Source organism: Manis pentadactyla, chromosome X (genome assembly GCF_030020395.1).
Source record: "Manis pentadactyla isolate mManPen7 chromosome X, mManPen7.hap1, whole genome shotgun sequence".
Taxonomy (NCBI): Eukaryota; Metazoa; Chordata; class Mammalia; order Pholidota; family Manidae; genus Manis; species Manis pentadactyla.
The window spans coordinates 127,937,683-127,951,643 of NC_080038.1; the positions used below are offsets into that span (position 1 = coordinate 127,937,683).

Genomic DNA, 13,961 nt, shown 5'->3' on the forward strand with positions numbered 1-13,961 from the left:
CGCTATACAATGGTGAAGTATCATTTTTTTTTCCTTTGCTTTGCTTCGAAGTCAAAAAGAGCAAATTGAGGGTAGTAGATGCCAAGCATGGAACCTTACCTAAAAGGAAAAATATGCACAGACCATTTTGTTCAATAATGCAAAGTATTTTAAAACTACCTTGCTTCAGTTCCATATTCACATATTAGTCTCATTATCTTTCATTAGTCTTATAGTGTGTTTATGTATAAAATCATTTCTACATGTCCATTAAGTTTTATTGAAGTAATTTTTCATAAATATCCTACTGCACATCATTCATTGCAAGATGCTTGATTTGAACAACACTGTAACAAGTTAAAGCTAGCCTATTACACTCCTAGAACACACTGTACCACTTTCAGCAAAATCAATCACAAAAATAATAAGTATTTTTGCTGCTAGCGTATCTGGTCAATAGGCTCAGACAGCTTTTCACCCTTCAAAATGTTGTGGTAGTTAATATTCTACTTCACAGCCTTGTTGAAGCGGCCATCATTCCAAGGTCACACTGGCCTCTGGCTGGACTGGGTGCCTCTTTACCATTCTTCTATGACTTTAACCTGATTTTTTTATGGCCCACGCTAACGTCTGCCAGACTAGTAGGCCCGTGCAAATTTGTATCTTGTATTTAAGGGCACTTTTCTAAAGCTGCCTCTTCCAAAAGAGAGAGAATGGTCACTTATAGGGGAATGTGCTACCTTCACTTGGTTATTTCAGGGTGAAACACACTTGTATCATCCTCATGATGGGGCCCTGCGATAAAAGCCCACTTCACGATTCATTTTCTCTGGGACACCTCACTTGATTTTGAGAGAAAATATCTTTATTTTTCCAGGTCCTCATGCTCCGGGATTATATGTGCTGCCTTGGCTGGCTCCATTCACACTACTGTCCAAAGGCTGTGTCTACAGAGACCAAATGCAGTGAAAACAGCGATGGTCATTTATAGAAGCAGGTCATGATCAGAGCAGTACAAATGACATTGCTAATGAGTCAACTGCCAACATTCCAGAAGAAGTAAGATGTTTTGGCCTCTTACAAATTTCATGAAGTGTGTACACCATATTTTGAGTCTGCACAGGGCATATACTAAAATGCAGTTAAGGTCCTTGTTTTCCTTATCTGGAAAAAAAATGAATCTTTTCTCTAATAATACTCCTTTCTTCTTTCATTGTCCCTAAAAAACCATTCTTCTGTGTAAATCAGTATTGAAAGCATTTTCAGTATCTTGGATATCTACTTATTTTTTTCCTTATTGCTGGATTTCTAAATTGTTATTGAAGAGGGGGGAAATGAGCTGCAGAATTCACCTTTAAAGAGTGATTTTTATCAAATTTTTTAAAAGTGTTTTTAAAAAATCCGTTGACATGTTGAATCCCAACAACTCCAGAATGTCACTTCAAGTCTCCATTCCACTGAGCTTGTACATAGCCAAAGAAGAACAAGAGGGTAAAGGCTTTTGGAAATTGGTCTGAGAAATTAGTGGATGTTAAAACATACCAGACACATCATATGACCCAAGTGGTTTTAAGTGCCAGCTCCAATATTGACTATGTAGATTTGCACAGGTTATATATCTCATTCAATTCTCTGTTTTCTCATCTTTAAATGTTTTTTTTGAACATCTACCTTAAAGAGTTGTTTTAAGGATTAAATTAGAAAAATATATGCTATGTCCCTGGCATAAGGCCTGGTTCAGTAGGCATCCCAAACATTAATAGAAAGTAAGGTATTTTGGCCAAACTACCTGGGCCAAATAATCACTTTAAAGCACTTTGGAGATCTTCACTCTTGCGTGTAAATTAAGAAACTTGATGTGGTTGGTGAAGGATTAGCAACACTTCCAAATACATCAGACCACTAATGCTCCTTTGCCTGTGCTCAGATATAGCCTGATCCCTTGTTCCTGCCTGACTGGTTATAACATCCAGTGACTGAGCACTGCAAAGTCAGATAGTGTGGTCTGTAAGATTTTTATTCACTTAAGTTTTTCCAGATTAACTTCATGGTTTAGTATATGGTCTTTTTTCAAAAGTGTTCCCTAAGTGCTTAAAAACAATGTACATCCTTTTAATTGGGTGCAGGTCCATTACACTGAGTTTGTTAACAGTGTTGTTCAAACCTTCTGTGTCCTTACTTATTTTTTGTTCATTTCATCTATCAATTTCTGAAAGATGTTAGTAGATTTTACCTACAGTAGACTTACTCATAAAGTAGATTTCTCCTTATAGCTGTCAGTTTTTGCTTTATATATTTCACAACTACGACATTAAATGCATACCAAGTTTAGAATTGTTATTTGAGCATTTGAACTTTTTATCATTATTCAGTGATCCTGTGCATTCCCAATAAAGATTTTGCCTTAATCTATTTTTTCTGATTTCAATTTAGCCACATCAGCTTCCATCTGGTTAGTATTTGCACTGTGTATTTATTCCAATCCTGTGTCCTTATGTTTTAGCTTTGTGTCTTACACACAGCATACATCTGGATTTTGTATTTCATCCATTTTGATACTCTATGTTTTTCAACTGGTGATCTTAACTTCTATTATTACAATAACTAAGGAGTTGGTTGCCAAAATCAAAGGGCTTTTTAAAATTATCTCTGAGTTTCCTAGCTGTAACCTGGTCACCCCAGTCAATTTCTAAACACTCTTTGCTTGCATCCACTTTCATTTTGTAGAGTGTTAGCACAAATCCAATGATCTCCATGAGTGAACTGGAGCTGATACAGAACTGATGATATGTCTTTATTAGTACAGTTATGGGAGAAAGTCAATTAATGCAAGGAATGGTGCACACAGGCCTAATCCATTTGATGTAAATCAATGCATTGCACATTTCAATTGCTCTGTATTCCTTCAGAAAAGTGTATGGAAGTGATTCATTAGGACTAAACTCTTCACAAGAAACAGACCAATTCTCTTAGGCTCACTAGGGCATCTCTGCTAGTAAAATTTAAAAAGCAATCAAACTGAATAAGAAGTCCTTTTTACAGACATTTACATTGGGGAAGAACATGATTCTTGACAATTCAGAGTAAATGAAATGCAAATTATTCTCTTACAATATATCCCAGAATTGAAGCTTAAATTGTGACTAAAAAAGAACCCACAGTTTAATCAGAAAAATTAATTTATTGATAATTCCCATGAACTCATATTTGATACATTTATATCATATAACAAGTTCAAAACTATTGCTAAGTTATAAATATGGAATTTATCCAGAATTTGCATGTATTGAATCTTATTTTGAATTTGCATGTGTGCCTATATGTGAATATAATATTCCAGAAAAAGCACAGTGGAATGTGTAAGACAGATTTATTTAATGTAGTGCTCTGAAATGTGTCAGTCTTCAACACTATTCTTATAGGCAAAATGGCAGAAGTAATAAATGAGATGCAATAACACCAACTGAATAATCTGCAAAGTCCAATACCTAGTAAAACTAGAAAAGCGTTTTTGCCGATAAATATTTTACTAAAATTTAAACCAATATTTCCCTAAGGTTACAATGACATTGTATTAGAAGACACATACCACTAACTGGATTCTTCATTACACTTTAATAGAAGAGGGAACATTCCCATCCACCCTTTTTTTTTCTAAACTCAGTGACTAAGTATCTCATTGTATTTGACATGGAATGTCAATACTAGCATTTCAATTGTGAAGCATGTTCTTTACACTGTCAAAATAACTTACACCTAGAATGTAGTTTCAACAATAAGATGATGTACCTAATGTATGGAGGAGCCCCTCAGATATCCACAGCAGTTGAGGAATGCAATGTTCTAATCAATTTATAGTTAACTGGGGGCAATGCTCTTATGAAGTGAAACTGCTTTGGAAAGAGGCAGCTCCTCCAGAGTGGACTCCCCTTCTTTCCTGGAAGAGGGCAACATGCACACTAACTGATCTAAGCACGGATGTTGAGAACAATAGCCCTTCACCAGCCCCATGACTTCACTTTTCTAGCCAAACCATTAGCTCTGGTACCAGCTCCCTTGGAAGGAGGCTCATGAAGATTCAAAGTCCAGGCTGTCTCAGGTGGCTCTGGCTGAATAGAATACACTTTGTATTCCCAAACTGTGAACCACTATTAATTTCCTGTTCCATTTAACCTCTAAACAGAGAAGAAACAAAGCAATCCACTCAAATACCTCTATATTGTGCTTCTATAAGAGTTGCACGCAATCTTTGGAATATGATTACAGCCAATCGGCAGAAAAATCAGCAGCCAATGCCTAACTTTATCACCTCTGCCTTTCATTCTGAGGGTTTATTTAGCCGAGACTTCCTCACTAAGGACTCCCAGAATATCAAATGGCTAATGAAAGAACCAGCCATAAACTTCAGGACCCAAAAAGGAGACATGTGTAATCTATCACAGCCATAATAAACATTATTTAAAAACTGTTCATGCTTGCTTTTACTATAAAAGTAGTGCATACTCATAAAGGAAATTTGAATCCTTCAGAGAAGCAGAATAAGAAAATAAATCATTAATTGATTGATTAATATCCTGGTGTTTTTCTTCCATTTTTTGTCTTTTATGCTCAGATTTGAAAAGAATGGGAAGATAATTTTGCATCTCTCTCTCTCTCCTTTTAACATAGTTGTCGTCATACTGGGTCCACACTTATCTTTTTCCCTTAGTATGAAATCACTAGCAATTTTCCATACTCTATAAAAGGACATTTAAATGGTTTTGTAATAATCTTTCAAGTGGAGGTGCTGAGATTCCTTGAACCATTATGCCTTGTGTGGATGTTCATATTTTTCCAATTTGCTGCATTTATAAATAACTCCCATTAACCTCCTGGTATACGATCAGATTGCTCTATACTTTTCTCCCATGTCACTTCTCACAATTTTAGGCAATTAATTTTTTATTTCATGTCTATCTTTCTCACTCCATGAAGGCAGGGACCACATCTGCCTGGTTCTTCACAGTGCCCCTAGCACAGAGCACAGAGATGGGAGATACATAATAAATATTTGCTGAATAAATGAATGAATAGATAAATGAGTAAATAAATGAAAAACATGTGCAGGATATTGTTTTTCAATCAAATCCCAGAAAAGAAATCATAGGTCAAATAAATAAATATTTTTAATGTACTCTGTTTACATTATCTAACTTATTTGCAAAAGAATCATTGTCGTAATTTTGTATGGTGATAGATGGTAACTACATTTATCATGTGCGAGCATTTCATAATGTATATAATCGTCCAATCACTGTTTTACACCAAAAATGCAATATTGTGGTTCAACTATGCTTCAATAAAAAAAAAATTTTAAGGGATCCTTTGAATTTACATTACCACCATCAATGTATGAGAATTATGATACCACACCCTTGTCAGCACCAGCTACTATCTTTTTCTGTTTGGTGGTGGTGGTAATGCATGCTGAGTTTTTTAAAATCAGGGTTAATTAGAGAGGCAAAAAGGTTTTCTTACATTTAATTATTCAAACTTGCATTTCTTTAGTATCAGGGAGACTGAACAGTTTTTCCATGACTGTAATCTAGCCGTGGTTTCCATGTTGTAAATTGTCGGGTGGTATCCTTTGTTTATCAATTTGGGGTTCTTTATACAGGAAAGATGGCATCCTTTTGTGTGTTTTATTTGTTGTGCATATTTTCCTCAGTTTGACATATGCCTTTTTATTTTGGCTGTTTTCTGACGGATGAACGTTCTCATTTTTATGCAATAATGACTGTTGATCTTTTCCTCTATTCAAACATCCTTTCCCTTGGCTGAGTCCCACATGTGAATTGTAGCTATCATTTAAATAATAATGCCACTTGTGAAATCAGATTAACTGGATTCACAGACTCCCACACATACAACTAAGCCCTAAACTGCCCCAGAGAACTTCTCCCTTATAACAAGCCCTGGCCACTAGAAGTCAAGGCAACATCAGCCACTCAGGACTCTTTAGTACCCTCCCAGGCCAAACTGGATCCCCTTCTCAACTTTTGTGTTTTGGTTAATGGTACCACCTCCACTCCAGACTAGAAATCAGGAAGGTACCTTTAACCGGACTCCAGCCTTCATTTACTTTCATGTTTTTTACATTCCTTTCATCCAAGAGCTTCTCATACTTACCAGGGTTCAACCTCCTTGTTGCCATTCCATGACCTCTACAATGAGGCTTCACCTACCTCCCTCCCTCACCCTTCCCCAAGCACAGCCCTTCTCAGTTCTGGCCAGCTGTGGCCAGGTGAGGCTGCTGGCCCTCACAATGCCATGAGGAGGCCACCCACAATGCTTCCTGTCTTCTAAATACAACCCACCTATTCTCAGAAGCCTTCCTGAACAGACTTCTCCTTTTTCTGACCTGTTCCTCATACTTTGGAAAGGAAATGGCCTTCATGACAAATCATCTCATTTAAATCTCCTGTTTTACAGAGGGGGATAGACTTGCCCCAAATCACAGCCCCCCGCTCCCTGCTCCCCCAACCATCTGTGCTACGCAGTTCTGCACTTTACCCTCTAATCTTATGAACTTGAGGCCGAACATGGTGACCTTGGCTCTTTTTGGCTTTGTCTTGGCTCTAATCTCCCACAAATGTTAGCACTGTACAGAGGCCATAAAACACCATAAATACCTACTCTGCTTTGCTTATTAGACCTAAATGGCAACATAAACAGATGGATTTTTCTTTTTTTTTAACATGTATTCTGGTACAGGTATGACATTTTAAAGAAATTATTGCTATTCAAATAATTTTCAGACAAAATCCTTCTTCTTGATCAAATATCTGAAAAACCAAATTATTCTGTTCTACTGTAAGCTCTATGAGAGCAAGAATGACATGTCTTTCCTGGAATTCAATGGGCAGTTTCACAAAACTTTGTTTAATGAATAACGGATGGAAGAGATGATTATTCTTTAATGTCCTTTCATACTACCTAAGTTGACAACAGATATCTATAGAAGACCAGCTCGAACATTCTTATTGCCACATAACAGCACTAATCTACAATTACTATCAAGAAATGTTAATTCTGAATAGCCTTTTGTATTACCTTGAGAACTTAGAGCTTTGTGGGGACTCCAAACCACATGTGTGCCATCCGTGCAGAGATCTAACTAATACTGCTCAAGTTCCACAAATGTTATCATGGTGAATTTCTCCCCCTCTCCTGAGAAATAGGTGAGAGGGTATAACAGCTTTTATCGAAGACAGCTGAACAAATGCATCCTCAGCTAAATGAAGCTTGTCCTAGGAGAGGCCAGTAGCTATAGCCTAATGGACCAGAGGCACAGCACTGCTGGCTGTAACAGCCCCTTCCCTCACTGGCCCACCCTGTACCACGGCCTATGCTGTCCTCCCACTTCACTGCAAAATTCAGAAAGAGAAGGAACAGGAGCAGGGGGCTCAGGATGCATGTGCCATGGAGTTCTTACTAACACAAAGCTCTTTCAAAATACAGCCACCTTCTAAAAAGACATGGAAAGAAAAGAAAGCCTTTGCCACAATTTTTTTAAAAGGAATGACCAAAAGAAAAAGGAGAAAGAAAGCTTTTCTCCACATAAATGCCTTTCAGTCCTTTCCTGTTGGTGCTATCCTGCTGAAACTTAAACAACAATTAATTACTCTTCCATATGGCTGCTGGAAAATCTAGAGGAGCTAAAAATCTAGGATGCAACATGAATATGAAGATCAGATTCTTTGACTTGCATGAGCCATAGAACCTGGCTGGCCCCCACTGCCTAGCTACCCGATGTGGGCCAGCCAGCATATACCTGGTGGAGAAGAACAGGCTAGTGCCATCCATTTCTTTGTGCCCAATTCTAAATTCCTCCCACCGACCACGTGGTGCACTAGAGTTGGCTACAAATAGAGGGAATTTGGCCTGAGAAAACCCTACAGGATTTGGGAGTTTTAACAGCTGGTAGGCAACAATGTTTTTATACGTGTTCACAAATGGTCTTAGAAATTCTAAAATGAGCAAGATTCTTCTCTGACCCCAAACAACATATTGGCAGACAGACGCATGAAATGCAATTTCTAGCTTTTGAAAAAAGAAACATTATTCTTAATAAACAACTTGAACCTTTTGCCAGCCAACCTCTTTCTCTTTGTCCTTGCCAGGCAATGTGATCTGTTGTTTCTATTCAGCAGTTACATATCACCCAAGCACTTTACCATCCGCTGAGGCAGGCAAGTGTCTCAAATGCAGCACTGGGAAGAGGATTCAGGGTCTTGGCTGGCAGCCACAATGGTCTCTCATGCCTCCCTAATATGGCGGGATGGCTGTGAGGCCAGGGTGGCCCTTGAGGCTGCTGAGGGCTCCTACAATGCTATTCACCAGGCCCCAGCATCCTCCCTTCCTGCTCAGCTTTGTAGTGATTTCCAACACAGCAATGAGAGGCTCCTCTGCAAACTAGACACAAGACCTATGCCGGGTGACATAACACCTCAGGGAGGTAGAAATCTGTTCTCCCAAAAGGTGTGGCAATCCTGGTCCAATCACATGTGTAAAATTACTGAAAATGGTGATGATGTAGGGAATTACAACACTGGTTAACACTTATTGAGTGTTCACTTGGTGGTAATTACTAACATGGAATACCTCACGGTGTTTTTGCAAAAACCCTAGTTTATCAAGACGCAGTCAACAGAGCAAGCGCTGTGGAATCAGACACAGAACTGGAGTAAGATTCCAGTTGTGCCACTAACGAGCTCAATAACCTTGAGAAACTCCTCCAGCCCCTTTGGGCTTCACTCTGATCTGATAAATGGGGAGACTTTTGCCCACTCTGCCCTATTCCCAGAGACAGTGCAAGTTTACAGAGAAATACCAGAGATAAGGGATGTGAAAGCTCATCAGAAACTGGAACAGTCTCCACACATACGAGCTTGGACAGGCTCTGGTCCAAGGTCACACAGCTGGTTCGAGGCTGGCCTGGAATTAAGGCCCAGGTGTCGGAACTCCCAGGCCAAACAGACAGAGCTGCTGTTCCCCTCAGTTCAGCAGAGCGCAGAGACCACCAGCTGGCATGGAAGGCTGCTCTACACAGGAACTCCCGATGGCTGACTGACTCTCTCATCTCCTGACACCAGCTCCTCACCCTCATGCATCACTGCCAGCACAGCTGCCTCTGTCTAAATTTTCACGCATGCACACACACACAATCTCACACACACAATCACACACTCTCTCTCACTCTTTCACACTTACACATACCTTCACTCTTACAGATTATCAGAACTCAGAACTGGTCCTGTCAGCGGGGATTTGTCAACATCCTGGGAAATTCTGGAACCCTCAAGCTGGCTATCACTATTCTTCAAGATGAAGAGTTCTAGAGGTGTGTAGGAATTAATGACATAAAAGGGTGCTTTTGGAGTAGTAATGTGTTACTCTAGCAGATTTTATTTCATTTTTGCAAATATTGTAAGATCCAGGAACTCTGACTCTTTAAAAAGGGGTTCTTCTCTGGTTAAACTAGATGGCACTGTGCTAGTACCCTTTTTATGACCAAAAAAATCTCACTTCATTTCAAATAATTTTGCTTCAGTTTGGGACAATCCAAGAGGCTGAACCCTCCCCTTGAAGGGTTCTGGTTATGTTATGGAAAATTTCTGAAGAAATCTGCCAGAGGACAGGCCACCAAATGCAAAATTCAGACCGCATTAAAAATGTGTGTTCTAGATCATGTCACACCCTGACCTACATGTCCAAAAGGATTTTAAAAGGCACCTGTGCCCTGTATAACTACAGACAGAGCAATGGCTTCCATAGTAGCTGAGACCTTATTTTTACTTCTCTGCCACAGTCATGGCTGTGGGATTCTATTTTTTGCCCTAAAGAGCTTTTTTTATCACCATCCCTCACTACACCTACAAGCTCCATCAGCAAGAGAAATTATCTCCAATATTGCCAAGCTGTTTGGGATCCTCTTAAACACCAGAATCTTGCAGTGACACGGTATTACACAATTCTCACAATGGATTGAGGCAGCAACCTTCCTGGGGCCAAGGTTCTCTTAGGATGGAAAAAAAATGTTAATGCTGGAAAGGAAATGTAAGTTCAACAGATTCTGCCAGAATTCCAGCATTCAAGAAATGACACTGTAAACTGAGGGAAGGAAAAGTGAGCAGGGGGTGACGTTTCCTCTAAATCTCAACGGTGACGGGAAAGTCAGAGGGCTCCATTTGCCTGTAGCTGTACAGAAGAAACTGCAAGGACTGTTGTATTCCAAGACACATCTGCGAAGCACTTCCTTGTCCAAGGCGCCTAGCAAGCCTGTCCCACGGTGGGGGGCTGGGGGGAAGCGGGAGCGGGAGCTGGGAGCGGGCCCAGGTAGGCAGCTGCTGTAGCAGCAGTCTCAGAGGCCCCTGTGGTCACCTCGAGGAGGACGTGGAGAGCACAGCTATGTCCTTGCCAGCCCAGAGACCCCAGTCCAGGGGCTCCTTGCAACTAAACTCACCTTGTCCATTCTCCAGACTCCCTGTCCCAGATTTATTTTAGGAAGAGTGGCAGAATGGGAGCCCTGGCCGGAGCAACTGCACCCCAGCGCACCCTGGCCCCTCCCTCTCCGCTTTATGGCTCTCCATGACCTCCAGCAACCGGGCATTAAGGTCGGACGAAGGAAAATGCTCTAGCTGCAAAAGCAGCTGACTACAGGCTCTTTGTCAATCAGCTTTTTCCACATCAGCCCCGAATTGCCAGCAAGTGGGCTGGCAGCGCACCGCGCTGGGTCTCAGGGTTTGTAAAACGGCAGGTTTCTCAAGGCTGAACCTCACAAGGGGTCGGGAATGCTTCCCAGCCCGCCCTTTGGCCCTCGGGGTGCCCCTCGCACTCGCCAAGCGCCGCGGATGCCTCGCGGACAGCCAGTAGTGAGGGGCGCAAGCTGGGTGTCCGCAAACAGAAGCAGAGGGGCACCCACTCACCCAGGAAGAGCACAGACAGAAGGGAGAAAGGAGAGTGCTGACAAAATTCACGCATTAAGATGAAAGGGTTAAAAAAATTAGAAGAATGATAAACAAAGTGCGAGGAAAACGGAGGGAGAAAGAGCCAGCGTCCAAGAGCTGACAAGATCAGGAGAACGAGAAAGAGAGAAAAGCAAATAGAGGAAGCAAGAAAAGGGGTGGGAGAGAAAGCGGAACGGTTAAGAGAAAGAGCGGAAAAGGAGGCTTCGGAACCGGGCTGCGGAGAGGACATGGAGGGACTGGGGAACGCTACACGCCTAGAGCTGTTCTTTCGGGCGCTCCACGGTGGAGCCTGCGTGCGGTGCCCTGTCCCGGAGGTAGCAGAGGGGCGCTCGTTACGGGCCTCCCGGACTCTTCCCTGCAAGCACTCCTCGACAACAAGCGGGCCAACACGAGGACAGACGGACAGGACCGACAGACGAGCGGTCTCAGGCGGGAGCAACCAGTCTTTCCCGCGGCCGCCACATTGCCAGGAGCGTGCGCGCCAGGGTGTCTGGCGCCCTCCCTGCCTGGGCGCAACTGCGGGGCGCCCGGAGGCGTACAGGGTCGCCCGCAGCCGCTGGCCGCGCCCCCACCGCGCTCCGCCCGCCCAGGCCCAGGTCCGCTCAGGAGCTCCCCGGCCCCGCTCCTCAGCCGGGGCGCGCTCACCTGGACGGCCTCAGCCTGGCGTCGCGCTTGCCGTCCACCGCGGCTGGCACGCAGCTGGTGAGCTCGGTCCAGTCGGCGTGCAGCCCGCAGCTCCAGCCCGTGGAGAATCTGGAGAAGAGCCAGGTCTCCCGCTTACCCGGCCGGTGGCAAGTGCATTTCTTCTGACCCACGCGGCACTCGCAGGGCTGCTCCAGCTGGATGTTGCGCACCAGGTGGCGACCGAAAGTGGTGCCTCCTGTCTTCTGGATGTGCAGGAACACGATCAGGTCATCGCCCTTGATGTCGAAGTCTACCTTGCGCATGAGGTCGCCGCGGCTGAAATTGTAACGGGGCACGAACCTGGCGGAGCTCTCATCCTCCGAGCGGTACGGGTCCGGCATCGGAGAGCTGAACGCCTGCAGGCGGAGGAGCTGGCATTCTGTGCCGGGGCACACGTACTGGAGGACGATCACGGCAAATAGGAAGAGCATCACCAAAGCCAGCAGCAGCTTGTTGGATTTCTCATCCATGTTCCCGACGCTGGGGGAAACCCAAGCTTGTTACGTCAGTCCCGCAGCTCAGCCGGCGCTCGCCGTGCGCCTGCACGGCCCCCTCCCTCTGGCGCCGCCGCTGCGCCCCTTTCCGCCTCCCCTCTGCACCGAGTACTTCACCGCGGCGGCGGCGGCGGCGGCGGCGGCGGCAGCGGCGCCCTTCCCCGCTTCCTTCCTTCCCGGCAGGCTCAGCGCTGTGGCTTCTGTCGCACCCCCTCCCCCCGACTCCTTCCCGCTGGCTGCCTGCCCTCTCCCCGCGCCGGAGCTCTCCAGAGCCGCTTCGCGGGGTTTCGTACCCGCGGGACCGCGCTGGTCCCGGTTGCCCGACACCCCGGGTCCGAGCCCCCGAGCGCCTTGCTCCACTCTCGGTGGCTCCGTGGCTCCCATCCCCATCCCGTTTCGCCACCGGACTCGCCTCGGCGCTCCTGCCCCAGTCGTCTGGGAGCGCACGCCGCCTCCTCCCCGCCTGTCCGACTCGCGGGCTCCGTCCCCTTGCGCCCCGAAACCCTGCTCTCAGCCGCACCCGGTTGCCCACCTTGGAGGCCGCCTTGAGTGAGCTCGGAGCCGGGCATTCGGAGATCCCCTGCGGGAAAGAGCCCGCCGGCAGCCCGACTTGCAAGCGGAGACGCTGCGCACTCGGTGCCCGCGGAAGCGCGGGGAGAGAGCCGCAGCGTGACCAAACGCGCGCCGCGCCTCTCCGGAGCCCCTGAGCCCCGGCCGCCAGCGGCCGGCGGGAACTTTGCGCTTTTCCCTCCCCGCACGGCTGCTGCGCGTCCTGGCCGGGAAACGCGAGTCCCGCTTTCGCCTAAAACATACCTGGCTAGGGGGCCAAAAATCTTGGAGAAGATCGCACCGAGCACGTGCTTCAGCGAGTGGCCCAGGGCAGCCAGGCCCCGAGTGAGCAGGGCCCGGCAGAGGGAGCCCAGGTCCCACCGTCTCCTGAGGTCGTGCATCCGCCTGCGGCGGCCTCGGGGCAGCAGCGCGAAGATTGGGGCGCGCGCGGCTCCCGCCAGGGAGGAAGACGCCTTTAGGGGCTCGTCCAGGAGCGGCTGGGAGTTGAATCCGCGAGACACACCCCTAGGAGGGCCCGCGCGGACTGAGGCGGCGACTGATCCGGGCCGGCTCGCTGCCAATTCGGCCTCTACTCTGGAATGCCGGCGGGGACAGGTGGTGCGGGCGGGCGCTCCTCGCTCCGGCTTCAGCGGCCGCCCGAGCGCCCGGGCTCCACACGCAGGCAGTGCCATTACCCCCCTTCAGGCAACTCAGGGTACTAAGGATCTGGAGCGAGCTTGAATTTATGTAATAATGCCTCACGCCTTAAGAGCTCGAGCCACTTCACGAGCAGCGGACCTGGGTTTTCTCCTGTCTCAGGGAACGGAGGTCACTCCAGTGAGCGCGTCACTCCACTTTGGCTCTTAATTTCCACCTCCCCTAAAATAGCAAAGGTGCAAATTGGACGTTTTCCCTCTCTCTCCGCCAATTTCCATTCTCCAACGGAAGCGGGGGCATTTTCTGAAAAGGTAAGTCAGCATGAAGGAGAAGCATGACCAAAAAACGTTACAGAATGGGAATCTAAGCTTTTCAGAGCAGAGAGTAGCCCTTCCTCTTCTCTTTCTGAGTCCCTGGCATCAAGCCCCGAGCCTACAGAAAGGCTTCACTTACATAAGGTTTATTGGATGAAAGATACGTGACTAAATACCACATCAGAGTGGGGCCATCTAATCCAAGGTGATGTGACAAATGAGGAAACTGAGGCCCAGAGAGGGGAAGGGATGTCCCCAAGGTCACACAGGAGAGC

The 13,961-nt window shown here is 45.7% G+C and overlaps 1 protein-coding gene across 2 annotated transcripts in view; it reads right to left on the reverse strand.

Annotated features, from left to right (window-relative positions):
* HS6ST2 (heparan sulfate 6-O-sulfotransferase 2) overlaps positions 1 to 13,761 on the reverse strand; it is a 278,755-nt gene extending 264,994 nt beyond the window's left edge. For both annotated transcript variants that reach the window (XM_036931245.2, XM_036931244.2), the window contains exons 1-2: positions 12,980 to 13,761; positions 11,634 to 12,152 (exon numbers count right to left, since the gene is read on the reverse strand). In XM_036931245.2, the coding sequence (XP_036787140.1) occupies positions 11,634 to 12,152; positions 12,980 to 13,407 (947 nt within the window). In that variant the 5' untranslated portion in view covers positions 13,408 to 13,761. The remainder of the gene's footprint in view (positions 1 to 11,633; positions 12,153 to 12,979) is intronic.
* Between the last annotated feature and the right edge of the window lie 200 nt (positions 13,762 to 13,961).